The 16,071-nt window shown below is 38.3% G+C and overlaps 2 protein-coding genes across 2 annotated transcripts; both read left to right on the top strand.

Annotated features, from left to right (window-relative positions):
* The first annotated feature begins 4,749 nt into the window (after positions 1 to 4,749).
* LOC131326835 (protein CANDIDATE G-PROTEIN COUPLED RECEPTOR 7-like) lies at positions 4,750 to 6,132 on the top strand. Its single transcript, XM_058359721.1, has one exon. It carries the CDS (start codon positions 4,750 to 4,752, stop codon positions 6,130 to 6,132), a length of 1,383 nt encoding a protein of 460 aa, XP_058215704.1.
* A 2,622-nt stretch (positions 6,133 to 8,754) lies between these two features.
* On the top strand, positions 8,755 to 15,859 carry LOC131325386 (U-box domain-containing protein 34-like). The gene is made up of 9 exons (XM_058357631.1): positions 8,755 to 9,025; positions 11,772 to 11,893; positions 11,978 to 12,093; positions 12,452 to 12,585; positions 12,685 to 13,121; positions 13,271 to 13,372; positions 13,773 to 14,204; positions 14,563 to 15,312; positions 15,526 to 15,859. The coding sequence occupies exons 1-9, from the start codon at positions 8,821 to 8,823 to the stop codon at positions 15,709 to 15,711; spliced, it is 2,484 nt and encodes an 827-aa protein (XP_058213614.1). The 5' UTR covers positions 8,755 to 8,820; the 3' UTR covers positions 15,712 to 15,859.
* The last annotated feature ends 212 nt before the right edge of the window (positions 15,860 to 16,071 follow it).

The raw sequence follows: 16,071 nt of genomic DNA, 5'->3' as shown, positions 1-16,071 counted from the left end.
ATGGTACCCGTTCGTGCATCCGAGTCGTCCATTTTGTATTTAAATAGCTTAGATTTGGAGAGAGAAAATGAGAGAAAAAGTGTTGGGGTGGAAGGAGAGAGAATGTTTTAATCCGAACTGTCTAAAAATGTATCGGACGACTCGGATGCGCCGAGCGGGTACCACGTAGACAATACCTGCTCGGCACTGAAAAATTCCCCCTCTTTGAGGGTTAGAAAGCAGAAGTGCCCAGATGAAGGAGAGTTGGTTCGGGGGTACAACTATCAGATCGGTACTTTTTAACATCATAACCCTAAATGACACCGGAATCACACTCCTTGGTCATCAAATTAAAGGTGTAGAAAGTAAAGTAACTTGTCCAGTATAGGGTGCTGCTGCCATCACTGGTTAAATTGGAACTGAGTGGGAGGGAAGACGGAAGGCGGAAGGCGGAAGGCCTCCCAAGTTTTGCAATCACACGGTACATATAATTGCAGCAACGCAACAAGATCATCTTTCCTTCCAATGGACTGCCATAGGCGAAAACGGGGGAAAGCCATAAATCGCGGGTGACAATACCAGCACTCTCAGGGGGTGGAGGTAGAGGCTCCCATTTGTTTATGACGGGATCGAAAACCTCAGCCCACGGGCCTACCGGTGTAGCTTCTGCCTTTCTTCGTCATCTTCCCAAAGGTGGTGTTGTTTCCCCCGAAAACATAGATCTTGCCTTCAACAACAACGGCTTTGGACTTAAATCTGGGGCTGAACATTTCGAATATCGTTGGAGCCACTTCTTCTAAAACACGTTTCTGTGTCGTTCCACTAATTCTATGTTCCATTCGGTAATCGCATTCCTTGTTTAAGGTATTAGATCATTTCTTAGGAGTTCTTCAAAGTTCATAAGGCTTTCCGCAATTCATCGAAGCATACAAAACAGCTTAATCGATCATCGACATTCGCGTAAGATGAAGTGGTCCACTTACTACAAAATTTTCAAGAACTAAACATTATTATTTTGATGGTTGGATTTCACCTTCTTTTAGTAAATTGAAAGTTCTCTATATCAATAATTAATAGGTCTTTATTCGATTTAAAATGAGGAAGATGCAAGTGTTTTACCGAAATGATTTAGTTTTTGACTCAATGAGGGTAAATTGGTCATACCTTTTTATATAATTTTTTTTTTTTATAGATTCAAACTACTTGGGTTGGAAAGTTGACTCAATAAAGTTTTTAACGGTTCTAACCTTGCAAAAACGGAGTTCGGGAGTGTCCGGGACAAACCTGCAAAGTTTTAGGAATTTGTAGAGCTTTGTGCGCTCCAGCAGCAATTCTATGCATCCCAGGCGCACTTCATTGCTCCCCTGGCACATCATCAAAGTTTCACAAGTGTCCAGATTTTGCGGTTTTGCAACGGACACTCCCGAACTCCGATTCGCACGTGGTTTAAAATTTTAAAAGCTCGTCTAGCCTACTATCGAAGCAAATCAGTTTGAATCCCAAATTATTTGTTAATCAATAAATATGACGATTTTACTCTCAAGTAGGTGAAAAACATGATATTGTGGAAAAATCCTTGAATCACACTAATTTTAAACCCGATCGAAACCTATTTGATATCGATACAGAGGGTATTCAAACTACTAAAAAATGATGAAATTGAACCATAAAAATAATAGATTTCGGGTTATGAATGGTCAAAAGTAGGCCAATTAAATGATCGTCAGAGCCACTATGGCTAAAACACATTTTTGTGCCATTCCACCCTTTTTATGTTCCATTCGGTACTCGCATTCCTTGTTTTAAGGTATTAGTTCATTTCTTAGGAGTTCCAGAGAGTTCATAAGGCTTTCTGCCCTTCATCAAAACATAGAAAACTGCTTAATCATTAGCATTCGCCGAAGATGTAGTGGTTTGCTTACTACCCAATTTTTGTAAACTAAACATTATTATTTTGATGGTTGGATTCCACCATCTTTTAGTAAATTGAAAGTTCTCTTTATCGATATATAATAGGTCTTTATCTGATTTAAAATGAGAAAGATATACCGACATGATTTAGTTTTCGACTCACTATGGGTAAATTGGTCATACCATTTTTTATAGGAAAAAGTATAGATTCAAACTACTTGAGTTGGAAAGTAGACTCAAAAAGCTTTTTAATGGTTCTAACATTGCAAAAAACGGGGTTTGGAAGTATCCTGGACAAACCTGCAAAGTTTGAGAAATTACTGGAGCTTTGTGCGCCCCACGTACGAGCAATTCTCTGCGCCCTAGCGCACCATCGGAATTTCAAAACCGACCAAATTCTAAAACAGCGACCATATTATTAATCCAACCAAAGAGAAACTACACTGATATGAGTTACAACAATAATGGGGCATGAGTATACCGCATCACAAGGACAAGTTAGCATCCCAATGAGATTGACACCCTAACCATCGACAATCATATACCGCTCACGGCCCCTGCAACAAAGCAGGAAACTAAACGAAAGGTTGATAAGCAATCAAACTGGCAAACCAAAGAAAAGGTACAAAGTAGTTATAAAGCTATGGAAAAAGAGAGAGGTAAAAACCAGCATCCACACTTCTGGCCACTGATAATTGAGTTGTACTAGTAGGTCTTGGCTAGAAGATATGGTGGTGCCTGAAGTAGAATTAAGCAGGCCTTTCATTGATGAATCCGTGAGGGCTTTTGGTCATTCTTGCAACCCCTCCAAAAGCAAAAAGAATGACGTATTTTGATTTGATAGGTTTTTAGAGAAATACAACACCAATCTGGACAGTGTGGTGCATGCACGCTCTAGGCACAGTTGAGACCCGTAAGGTATGATAGAATTTAAAGAAGAGTGGTTCGGGGATCCACGATATCAAAGTACGAAAGCGATTCTCAACAAGTATTTTGATTCATTTGAATTTCTTCAATTATTAATGTTATTAAGTCACCATCATTAACGATATTTAAGTTTTGTCACTACATTTTGTCAAGTTAATTCAATTCATTTTGAATGATCCTAAATTTAATTATGTTGTGGCCGGGTGCCAGTATTGTTTTATGAAATCTATCATTAATTGCTTTCAGATTTATGCGGATAGAATTTAACTAACAATTAATCAAATTTACCTTGTTTTTGAAATCTGGAAAGGACATGTAAAACTCTCTAGCAATTGTGTCGGTGCCTGAAGACACTTACGTGTTTTTTGAAAGCGTTAACCTACAAGGCTACAACAATGTAAAACTTTCTGACACCATCAACACTAAAATCCCTCACCCGTGATAGAACTTGATGAATCATGGAGAGTTAGAACGATTCAAGAGGAGGACGAATTTTACAATGTTCCATGAGTCTCAATCTTTACATTCTCCGCTCGTTGTGATGCTGTCGTGTGATTCGTGCCTTAGGCCCTTTTAATTGTTGTACCTTCTTTGAAATGATTTATATATGAACTATTTTTGTCGTGATACCATTCACAAAATATTAAAATTATTATACATTGTATTATTCGTTTGTTGCGGGTTCCACAAGTCACAGAGCCACGTGGCTCAATGACAGTAAAGTTTTGAAATATAACATTTTCCGTTTACATGCACAGTTAAAATTCAACTGATAATTAATTAAATTTAAATTTTTTTTTAACATCTACGAAGGATCGATGGTGTATGGAAACTTGTATTATTTGCTATTGCAGGTCACACGACTGTGTAATTTATTTGAAGATTACATGCAATTCGTAAACGTAATAAAAGTTGCATCTTGATCAACATTGAATTTGTATATTGAAAAAATGATTTAATTCCAACCAGTAAATACGTTATGATTTAACGATACTTGAGTTTTGTCACTACATTTGTCAAGTTAATTCGATTCATTTGGAATGATCCTAAAGTGAATTGTGTTGTGGGTGCCAGTATTAATAATGTTTTATGAATTCTATCATTGCTCTCATATTTACGCGATTAGAATTTTAACTAACAATTAATCAAATTTACCTTTTTTTTTGAAATCTGCAGAGGACATGTAAGACTTTCTAGCAAATTGTGTCGTGCCCGAAGGCACTTATTCGAAAGCATTGACCTAAAAGAATGTGAAACTCTCTGACAACATCAACACTAAAATCCCTCACTCGAACGTGATAAATTATAGAGAGTTAGAACGATTCAAGGGGAGGAAGAATTTTACAATGTCAATCTCACAAATTATCCTAATGAAATATTTTTTATTATTCAGGAGACCTGGTGATTTTCTCCTTCTGAAGGCTAACTTACAGCTCATTTTCTTATTTCGAACACCTTTTCGCGTCAAGTTTTCTTGTTGAGTCTCCATCTTTACAGAAAAGGGTCAATGATACAAAAAATAGAGTGTGTTTGTTGGGACAACCTTGTTTTGCGCTTTTAAATCCTGACTTTTACAGCTTTTTTTTAACAATAGAAAAAAAACAAAAAAAAAATGTAAAAGTCAATATTTAGAAGCGCAAAACAAGGCTAATCCTGACTTTTACAGCTTGATACCGTTTATTTTGAGCCCTCCTAAGCGTATATAACCGTTGGTATTGCTCCAAGTCTTGCATCTTTCATGCCCTTTCATTCCTTATTAATCTCCACCTCGATTGCCACCACCTCTTTCTTCTCCCTTTGCAACACCGTGATCCTGTTCTACAGATTTTTTGGTTAACGGGGAAGAAAAATTCCACTAATCATAAAAGATCAAAAGAATTCATATAGATTTTTTTGATCGGCAATCCCATTTTACAGCTATCACCTAAAAGAATGCATCAAATTACCTTTCCTGACACCCATCTCTGTTTCCTCGCCCTCTTCTTCTTCCTCATTGTCCAACTTCCCATAGCAATTGGGGACATCAAAACAATAGAGATCTCCTCAGACACTCGCCCCACCATCCTTTTTGAAGATTTCTGTTTCGATCTCACAGGTCATCTCTCTCTCAAAGTCTCCAATGTCTCAATCAAGACCACCTCTACCGCCCCAATAAACTCCTCGCGTATAGGTTTCTTCTTTGGGGATCGACTCGCCATCAAAACCTATAACCTTCTCATATGTCCCGAGGAAGCAAAAACATGCATTCTTGAGACCCCCAATCAAATCCCAGAAGCCTTCCCACCCATAGCCACATTTGCAGAACTCTCACCTCCTCCTCAATCTTCCATTAGCAAAACCCTCCCTATCCCGGCTTTTGTGTTGAAGAACAAAACCCTCCCCATCCCTTCACCAGACCATCTCGGTATCTTTTTTTCAAACTGTGAGCATAATACCTCTGTCTCAATGCAGGTTCACGTAGAAACCTATAACCTAGACCGAAATGGCAAGGACTATCTTGAAGCCGGTAGAACTCAATTGCCAATGATCTACTTCATTTTTTCGGTCCTTTACTTGCCGTTTCTGGCCTTCTGGTTATATCTATGCCACAAGAACAGGTCGTTCGTTCGCAAGATACACATTCTAATGGCCATATTGGTCGTAATGAAATCGTTGAATCTATTTTTCGAGGCAGAGGACAAACACTACATCAAGGTCACTGGAACCCCTCATGGATGGGACATATGGTTTTATTTATTCCAATGCCTTCGAGCTCTGCTTTTGCTAACCGTAATCATGTTGATTGGGACTGGTTGGACAATCTTAAAACCACGTTTACATGCCAACGACAAGAAAATCTTGGCGGTGGGCATAACAATTCAGGTTTTCGCAAACATAGCCCATGTTTATACCGATGAAACTGGCCCGTCCAATAGCAACTACTTTTATTTGTCTCTGGCGTTATTGCTGTTCGATTACGTGGGCTTTGCGATAGTTTTTGTTCCGGTTTTTTCGTCCATCAAGACACTCAAGGAAGCCGCAAAGACAGATGGAACCGCTGCGCAGGATCTGGAGAAGATGAGACTTCTGGGATACTTCAATGGATGTGTGTTAACGTTCTGGGTATGTAAGTGGGCGTGGGTTTCTGTCCGTGAAATCAGGGATGATGACTGTAGTTTAGAGTGGTTATTTGTTATCGTTGTAGAGACTGTGACCCTTGGATGTTACATTGGAATGTTTTATCTGTTTCGGCCTCGGGAGAAAAATGAGTATTTTGTTGTTCAGGACGAAGAGACCGCTCTTGCTACCATCGACAAGGAATTCGCAGATTATTGAGATTCAGAAAATTATCTGATGTGGGGAGAATTCGTATGAGTCTCTAAATTGAATGTGAGGATTGAGGAGCATTTTCTTGATGAACTGGTCTATAAAAATCATATGTACAAGCATTACTCGAATGTTACAAGTTACAAATATCGTGTTTTTATATGTAAAAGTTGTGTGCTTAATTATATCTTTCTTTTTTGGGTAACGCAGAGGTAAAGTTTGCATGCACCACGAGACCAAATCTCTACGGTCCACCAGCCTTTGCTAACCCAAAGAGTTTTTACGCATAGGTAGCCCTAAGGGTTTTTTCGCAGTGCAAGAGAATGAAACCGAAGACTTCAGGGTAATAAACCCCTTCGTCCTGACCGATCACCAACTGCACTACCCCTCTGGTTGCATGTTTATATCTTGATTGGAAGTTGGCCGATAGTTAAGGAAAGAGAGAAATTGAAGTAGTAATTTGAAGTTGTGAAATGGTGGGTGGGTTTGGCTTGAAGGGAAAAAGCTGTCTCTTTTTTTTTTTTTTTTTTTTTACCTTTTATTCTTTTTCAAAAAAATTACTACCTCCGTCCCAAAATGTTTGTTCCGGTCCGCAAATCAATGACTCAAAAATAATACACTTCTTTCAAGAAAAAATTAAAACTTTTTTCATAAATTAAAAGAACTCATCGATATTTAGTGAATTATTGAAAAAAATTTGAATTTTTCTTATAAAAATTGTGTTATTTTTACGTTCTCGTTCTACGGACCGGACAAACATTATAGAACGGAGGGAATATGAGTTTCATTCAAAATTTTATACTTTTTTGATTTCTTTTGTCAAAACGAATCAATAAATCATAAAAGTTTGATGTAAAACTAATAAATCTGAAAAAAAAAATTGAATAGAAAAAAAAAAAAAAAGTCATACTAATCTACTCAAAGCCAAACCCAGCCGAAGTGTTGGAGAGAGAGAGAGAGAGAGTAAAAATTAGGACTAATGGTTACAATGTACGTAATTTATTTCAATATATGTCTTGGCTCTTTTTGGAGAGAGAGAGAGAGAGAGAGAGTAAAGTAGGACTAATGGTGACAATGTAATTTATTTCAATAAATGTCTTGGCTCTATTTGGAACCTAAGTAAAAGAAAAGAAAAGAAAAGAAAATTGACGGAAATGAGAGGAAAAATTTACTATTCACTAGGCTTGAAACTTCTTCTTCTTCTTCTCTTTTTCTCTTCCAACCAAATAATAGAAGGGAATTTTTTTTTCTTTCCTTTCCTTAAGTTTCAAATATAGCCTAGAGTTGCATCTTGATCATTGAATTATCTAGTATATTGAAACAGTGATTCAATTCTTAATCTTAACACTATTATATACGCCATCCAGGACATTGCTAAAAAGCTACTCCATTGTGCAATGTAATCTACATATTGTATCATTTATTCTTTTTGCCCGCAGCATGATGCATGTGATTTTGGCACTCCACATTTAGCTATTGTCACTCCACCTTTTGTCTTTATCCTATGTGAAATTTCCAAATTACCCTTTAGTTGGTTATGTTCATCCACTTTCTCACACGTTGGCGGGTATTGTCGTAATTTCAAATAAGAAAAAGACAAATAGTGAAGTGCCAAAATTAAAAGCCTAATTGCAAAAATTAAAAGCCTAATTGCAAAAAAGGATATTTGAAACTTGGTCCACTTTCGCCTCCGCCCAACAACAAAAGAAAACGAGAATTCCTAAATTTTGACAAGAATGCTACTTCTAGTATATTGAGTTTTACACTTTTACCTTCATTGGATACAATGGATAGCTTCTCCAAAACCAATTACGAAGCACAAAACAAAGAATATGCGTTAACAAAAAGGTTTTATTATTCTTTTTCATTTGACAGGCTTGGGATTAACCAAGCGGGACCAGTACTAAGTGCATAACTCACATACTATCATATTCTACTCGTTGTGATGTCATCATGCGACTCGTGACTTAGGCTAATTGATGAAGGTAATATTTTCAATATATTTTACATTTACGCGGTCAGAATTCAACTAATAACTAATTGAATTTTAACGTTTTTGATATCAACAAAGGATCGATGATGTACGGACTCTTGTATTATTTATTACTGTAGGTCGCACGAGATCTATTTTTTTTATAACTATTATATACGTAGTAGTATTTCTATATGGTACTATCTCTTATTACAGCCATCCAAATTCTATTAATAATTAGGTGAAATTACACAGAAAACCCCTCATCTATATGTTTTAGACACAGAAACCTCATAATATTTAAAACCATTCAGGCCCTCTCATGATTCTCATCTATATGAAATTAAAAAATTGGCTAACTCTATTAACATAATGAGAGAAAATGACGAATTTATCCCTTAAAACTCGCCTACATTGACTCCCACATCTATAAAAATTTGTCCACTCTGACTCATTCATCTTAACGGTCTTTTAAAACAAAAGGGTGTTGATTGGTTAACGGTTATAAATGAGGGGGTACTTTTGGGTATTTTTAAAGATTAGGGGGGTTTGTGTTTAAAATGTATAGATGAGGGGGCCTCCGTGTAATTTTACCTAATAATTACTTAAATTAACGTTTTTTCGGATTCCGCATATAACGGCACCGTCACTCCCGCTTTTGTTAGTTATTTGTACGGATTCTCTAGAGCTTCGAAAGAATCGAAGTCAAGCTTCCGTTGGAGTGCATGGAACGAAACATGCTCGTCTGCGGCGGCCGCAATTTGCCGGCAAAGACGACTGTGGCAGTGGCCGTCAAAGGCAACGGCGGCGGCCGCGGGGGAAACGGAAGCTGTCGGGCTGTCCGGTGGGCGGTGGAGAACCTCATGCCCAAGGCCGATCGTTTCGTCCTCATCCACGTCGTGCCTAGAATCACTTCAGTTCCTACTCTATGTAATCCTCTTCCTTTCAGTTTCAGTTATACTTCAAAAGACACTATTATTAAGTGATACTGTGGCTTCCACTACAGATGATGTCAGCTGACCTCAGACTTGTGTGCCAGCTAGGATTTCTGTTAGTGATTTTCTGTTACTGTAATCGTGCAATTAGTTGAGGTTTCTGTTAGTATAATCGTGCAGTTAGTTGAGGATTAACAACCACTGATCTCTGCATATAAAGTAGAGCTAGGGCTTTCTTTTATTGTATTCAGAATTCAGAAATCATTGATTTGTTAAAATGTGAAATGAGAGTTCAGTTTACAAAAGTTTTTAACTATAACCTCGCAATGTTGTTTTCTAGTTCGATGGTTTGGGTGTTCAGGTCAGTTTATTGCTTGACCGATTTCCTAGTCCTAAATTAATGGGTTGCCCCAAGCGTAGGGCGGAGATCGACGCAGCATAATATCCGGTAAGTCCGGAGTCGAATCCACAGAGACGGTGATGTGTGCTGACTAAAAATTCGGGCTGTAGAATTAAAATTAGCTCTTAGGTAGCTACCCCTTGTTGTTTTGTTTGAGATTAACTAAAACTTAAGAAAAATAACTTTTCTTTTCAAATAATTAAAAAGAGGTACAGTCGTAGGGTTCATAGCACTCGTAACCAGTCCAGATCAACCTGCTCAATTTGGTATTCTTAAAAATGTTCAATTTTGGATTGAAAAGATACCCCGCAAGATGCGAAACCTTAGGGTCGCCGTATACCCATGCGCAGCGGAGAATGGGTTTTGGACCCCCATTCCCCCGTTCACAAGGGCTCCGACAATGCCCAGATTCGTCCGCGGGAAGTATTTTTCCAATCTTAAATCATTTTTACATTGTTTGATAAAAAGAGCAGTACCCGAACTGATCACAGCGTGCTAATCACCCCGCGACCCTACCTATATCACTACTCACTAATCATTATGTGATAAACAAAAGAAACCCTAAATTGAAACATGATTCTATTACGCAAGATGAAAAATAAACAAAAAAAAACAATTAATTAAATACCAATGAATAACTTTAATAAAGAACAGAAATCAATACGAGTTACCGGTGTGCGGAGATCTAAACAAAACTTAAAAGAGAAAAACAAAGCTTCGAAGAAATCAATACTGTAAAATAAAGGTCGGAGTGTGTACTGAAAATACAGTGGGAGAAATTGCAGCCCTGTTCTTTCTTTAACCCTCGATCGCTGCTTGTGTTTTTCTCTGACAACCCTCCGTTCTCCTCTTTTTATATTTTTTTTCCGCTGACAGCCGCCCCCCTTTTTTTCAAAAGCTGCTGCCGACCTTTTTCCAAAAGCTGCTGCCGTTTTTTTTTTTTTCTTTTCTTTCCACGGGCTGCCGACAGGGAGCCCTAAAGTCAATTGGTTGGTAAAGTGTTTATATAGAAATTGAAAACCTTAATCACACAAAGGCCCTTGAACTTCAGGAAATAATAAATGAACCATCCGATTTTGGATCATTTCGCATTTTAACCCCAAACTTCTTTAAAATCTTCTTTTTATTCAAAGTCTCGGACAACGGGCTCGAACAACCTATAAACAACAAAAGAACAAAATAAAAATCAATTAACAAAAATAAATGACTAACAAATGTAGTTTGGAGGGCTAAAATATGTATATTTTGGCACTTATCATTTATGCGCACCTTAACTATTCTCCTTCCCGATCCAGTGAAAGGCAGACCATCCACATCTTGACTAGAGGATTCACAAGAGATTTCTCTCTTGCCGCCGGCTCAAAGAGGTGGCTTGGTTAGTGGCCAAGTTTTGAAATCAGGATGTTTGAGTTTATAGCTCAACTCATTCCTATTGCCACTTGAGCTACCCCTTGGGGTTGGCTCATGGTGTTTTTACTAGCACCTACTCCTTTAACCAAGTCCGGCTCAACACAATTGGGGGCCTAAATCTTTTTGGTAGATGTAGATTAGAGCTTTTTGGTAGATGTAGATTTCTCAGAAAGGGATTTTGACATTTTTATTCTATGATGTTTTGGATATAGCAACTTCATGACGGTAGAATTAACTTTTTGATAGAAGTGATTTGAAATCTTTGGAATCAAAGGATTGCAAAGCTAATTGTATTTGTAGAAGGATTGTGATTATATATCTGTAGGCCAGTCCGGACGCAATGGTAAGGTAACCTCAATGTGACTTGGTCATGGGTTTGGGAACTGTCTCTCCATTTGTGGGATTTAGGCTGCGCTACATCCCACTCTTACCTTGACCCTGCAATCGTGGGAAGCTCGTGGACTGGTTAGCCTTTCTATTGTGATTATATGCCTCTTTGACCTCTAATCCACCTCCCACTCTAGCCTTTCTATTGTGCTTATATGCCTCTTTGACCTCTAATCCAACAATTTGGGACTCCAGACTCACACGTGTACAGGTAAATAATGCATTATTGGGAAGACAATCGAACAAGGTGCACTTTTTGGCACCAACAAGAGGGAACCATTGAGAAAGGAAATAGGGTGTCTTGCCCAAAACCAGTTGACTGCCAACTAATCTAAACAACTGAGCTGCTAGGACTAGACCGGATAATTGATATGAAGTTATCCAAAATGACCGCAAGTACCCCTTTAAGTTTGGTCTTGTAGTTTGTCCCCCTAATCTAAAACTTAACATGTTCAAATTCCATCAAGGTTTCACATTTTCAGCACTGCTGTGTTACTTTCATTTACTGGTGATGACCACATGCGGGCGTTGCCATATTCTGCAGCTGGAGCCAATATCCCCATTGAGCAACTGGATACCCATGTGGTGGAAATGTATATGAAGGACGCAAAAGAAGAGTTTCAGAAGATATTTTTACCATTTAAGAAACTATGCAAAAGAAAAAAGGTAGGTTTTTCTTTTTCCCTTTTGGCTATGTTCTGCTCAAATTTAGTTTTCATTGAAGTATAATTCTGAATACCGCTTTTCTAGATTGAAACTTTGGTGCTGGAAGGTGACAATCCTGCATCAGTACTTCTTAAATATGTTACCGACTCTGGTGTAAGTAGTTTAGTGTTGGGCTCCTGCACTTCTTGTTTTCTCACAAGGTATGTCAGAAGTATTGAATAAGTTGTTCATTGCACAGTTCTTTCTCCTCCTTTTAGTTGGCTAATTTCTGATAGCATTTTTTCAGTTGCGTGTTCTAGATCTCTAGTTCATCTAATTTTAGTTTTTTTCCTTGAGGGTACTATGGTAAGGTTTTATTGGTAGAATTCAGGGGATTTATATTATCCTTGCCATTTTATCTATCACGTGGTCCTATACATGAAAATGGTTTGGCCATTCGTTTGACTGGCAGCTTACACTCCGATAATATGGATCTGTTAGCCTTTACGTTCACACCTTTTATGACTTACATGTGGTTCTTTGATCTGTTGAACCTGATGTCACTATCTTTTTATTTAGTTTCATGGTCAGGAAGCTAGAAGATTCTCTCGTGCCATCAGCAGTCCTAAAAAAGGCTCCTAAAGCTTGCAGTATTTATATTGTGTCAAGACAAAGGCTCATCACAAATTCTGTCACCCCCTTGTCAAGGGGTGGTATGTTGAGAACTCTTACTCTTCAATATCGATGGCCTCCATGTACTTAGTTTTTCCTTTTGCCTTGTCAAAACAAATTTTTCGACCTCTATTTTGCAGAGAACAGCTCTAGACAGTGGTGGTTTACCTGTAGAGACCTCAGTTCTCTACGCATCTACAAGTTAAATGGTGGCCACCGTTCTTCCACAGTGGATTGTGGAGTTACTGACACAGTGTCATTAGTGTCCGATATTAGTCGCTCGTCACAGGGGTACCCCAATCATTCTGGCCCATTCCAAGAAAGAAATCATCGGAACTGGGGAAATAGTAGCCGAGAAATTGAGGCATTAGTTGCTGGCCATTATTCTTCCCCAGTGGATTGTGAAGTTAATGAGATAGCGTCATCTGTGTTGGATCTTAGTCACTTTAATTCAGTGAGATATCCCAACCATTCTGGTCCACTCCCAGAAGGAAATCATCAAAACTCGGGGAATAGTACCATAGACATTGAGGCATTCAATGAACGTTCTTCCGTGGCTTCTAATGACACAAAGCAGGTGAATTTGTTTATGTTTTTCTGCCTGCTGTCACATTATGTCATGTTGTACCATTGTACTAATTACTTGCTTTGTAGTTTGTACACACTGTTTTATGCGACAATGATGGCTAGTCTGTGCTAACATTTGCGATGCATATTTTTCTGCAGTCGGATGTGCAGGCAGAGGTAGAAAAAATGCGTTTAGAATTCATGAACACTCGTGGCATGTACTATCGAGCTCGTGAGGACCTTATCCATACCCAAAAGGAGGTTTGCACATGATATATCCGTAATTAATGAGATTCTAGATTTTATATTCATCTTTCATTTGGCCTTGGTTATATTCGCAAACTTATTCACCTACAATTTTAAAAAAGTTTTCCACTAAGGAGACTACATCCTGTATGTTTGTCTAGATGACAGCAACGGATTGAAATATATATCCAACCAACGATTAGGAAAGTCTCGTACAAATATATATCCACTCCGTTTGATGTAACATTCTATACAAGGCAAAACATGTGATATTAATCACCTCGCAAGATTAGATATCCCTTGATAGTAGTCGAGTCGAGCAACTAGGGTCTAAGTTTCTTGCTTCCTTACCTTATGGAGAGTTTTCAAGGTAGATTAAAAAGTGGACCACTATTATTGATGCTCCATCGCGCAGGTTCACTATCTTTTTTCTAAATGCCTTGAAGAAGAAAGACAAGTAGATGCTGCCTTGAAAAGAGAAAGAGCTTATAAGAAAATTGCTGCAGAAGATAAAAGGAAGCATTTGGAAGCCGTAGAGGTGATTGAGATGGCAAAAAAATTGCTTGGTAAAGAGGCTTATGAAAAGAAAATAGCCGAAAGGATAGCTGAGAGAGAATCTTTGGAGAAGAAGAAAATCATGGATGCACTCTTGTCAAATGACAGAAGGTACAGAAGGTACACAAGGAATGACATAGAGAGAGCTACTGATTCCTTCTCTGAGGCTAAGATGATTGGTGAAGGATCATACGGCAAAGTTTACAGATGTGAACTCGATAAAACCCCGGTAGCTGTCAAAGTTCTGCATTGTTCTGATGCAACGGAGAAGAAAAAGGAATTTCTGACAGAGGTTTTTTCTTTACTCAATTTCTTTCTTCGCTATTCATTCAAGTTCACATGCCTGCTTGAGGCTTTTCTTTTCTATTAGCATGATCATTTGTTTAACATCTAAGTCTTTTTAGAAGTTTAATTGTGCACCTAACCTAATTTTGTCAACGCTGGGTCAGAAACAAATGAAATTCTTAATTGACTGTTTATAATGTGCAGATGCCTATTAACCCAAAATATTCACGAAATATTCGTGAACTCACTTGAGCTTAGGCTTGTTCACTTTTTCGCCCATCATATGTTGAATATTTCCATGATCACTATAGTTGTTCTGACTGCGGTGGTACTGGTTTGCGCTGTCCTCTGTCAATTACTTTCAGATTGAAGTTCTTAGCCAGTTACGCCACCCACACATGGTTTTACTGCTTGGAGCCTGTCCAGAGATTGGTTGCTTAGTATTTGAATATATGGAAAACGGAAGCCTAGAAGATTTCGTTTCTGATCAAAGCAGCAGGGATCCTCTTCCTTGGTTTGTTCGATTTCGGATAGCATTTGAAGTAGCTTGTGGGCTTGCATTTTTACACAACTCGAAACCACACCCTATTATTCATCGAGATCTAAAACCGGGAAATATATTTTTGGACAGAAATTATGTGAGCAAAATTGGTGATGTGGGATTGGCTAAACTCGTTTCAGATGTTACGCCTGACAATATTACACAGTATAGGGATTCCACTGTATTTGGTACTCTTCACTATGTGGATCCAGAGTATCACAGAACCGGAACTGTCCGACCTAAGTCTGATCTATATGCTTTTGGGATCATTGTCCTCCAATTGCTGGCTGCACAACACCCAGATGGGCTTTTGTTAAACTTTGAAACTGCTCTTTCCAATGGTTTGCTGTCTGACATACTGGACATATCTATACCAGATTGGCCTTTTACCGAAGCTGAGGAACTAGCACAGATGGCCCTGAGATGCTCCAGCCTTCGGTGCAGAGATAGGCCAGATCTTGAAACTGAAGTTTTGCCGCTTTTGAAGAAACTTGCTGATATGGCAGATGTTGCTTCAAGGGTACAGAGGAATATTATTCATGCACCTAACCACTTTTTCTGCCCAATACTTCAGGTGATAACTTGGTTTCTCCAATGCACTCTCAATTGGGCTCTCCTATAGTGTTAGATGCTAAACTAGTTAGCTAACTTTCACTAAATTTTACTTATAATTTTCTTGTTTGTTTGCCTTATACTTTCCCTTCACAAAAGCAATCCAAACACAGCCTTATGTTGGCTGCATCTCATTGTCTAAATTTCTCTTTGTATTATGTTATGGCTAATTCAGGAAGTAATGGAGGATCCATACGTTGCCGCTGATGGTTTTACATACGAGCACAGAGCAATCAAAGCATGGCTTGCGAGACACAGTTTATCTCCGGTAACAAAGCTTAGGCTGGAGCATAAAGTGATTATTCAAAACAATACATTACGTTCCGCCATAGAGGATTGGAGATTTGGAGGTCACACATAACATCCTCGTCCGGTTAAGTATTCGTAGTTGCTGTGTATAAATTGAAGCTAGCATTTTATTCCACATACCAAAGTGTCAAGTGAAGAACTTTCTATGTAAATAATTGCGACATAAGATAACTCACAGGAAGAACCTATTGTTACGACTAGTTATATGGGAGTGTATGTCTGTGTATCTTCATCTGCAATCTTTCAACTGCATAACGCCCAGTTCCTTATCAGAGTCTACATGAGTGGTTTCGGATTGAAACCACCATGTAGGACACCACTAGTGAGTTGAGATTAAGGATTTTGGGCATAATTTTTGGTTTTAACAAGTTATTAGGATTTAGGACTAGTAGTCTACATGAGATGTTATGTC

Source organism: Rhododendron vialii, chromosome 5a (assembly GCF_030253575.1).
Source record: "Rhododendron vialii isolate Sample 1 chromosome 5a, ASM3025357v1".
NCBI classification, from domain to species: domain Eukaryota; kingdom Viridiplantae; phylum Streptophyta; class Magnoliopsida; order Ericales; family Ericaceae; genus Rhododendron; species Rhododendron vialii.
Note: the sequence above shows the minus strand (reverse complement) of the source record. Positions and strands in the feature narration are given on the sequence as shown.

What these genes read in the sequence shown, in the direction of transcription:
- LOC131325386 (XM_058357631.1), top strand. Translation starts at nt 8,821, where the DNA reads ATGGAACGAAACATGCTCGTCTGCGGCGGCCGCAATTTGCCGGCAAAG. An exon ending in AACTATGCAAAAGAAAAAAG is followed by an intron (nt 11,894 to 11,977) that starts GTAGGTTTTTCT and finishes CCGCTTTTCTAG; the next exon opens with ATTGAAACTTTGGTGCTGGA. An exon ending in TTTTCTGCCCAATACTTCAG is followed by an intron (nt 15,313 to 15,525) that starts GTGATAACTTGG and finishes TGGCTAATTCAG; the next exon opens with GAAGTAATGGAGGATCCATA.
- LOC131326835 (XM_058359721.1), top strand. Translation starts at nt 4,750, where the DNA reads ATGCATCAAATTACCTTTCCTGACACCCATCTCTGTTTCCTCGCCCTC.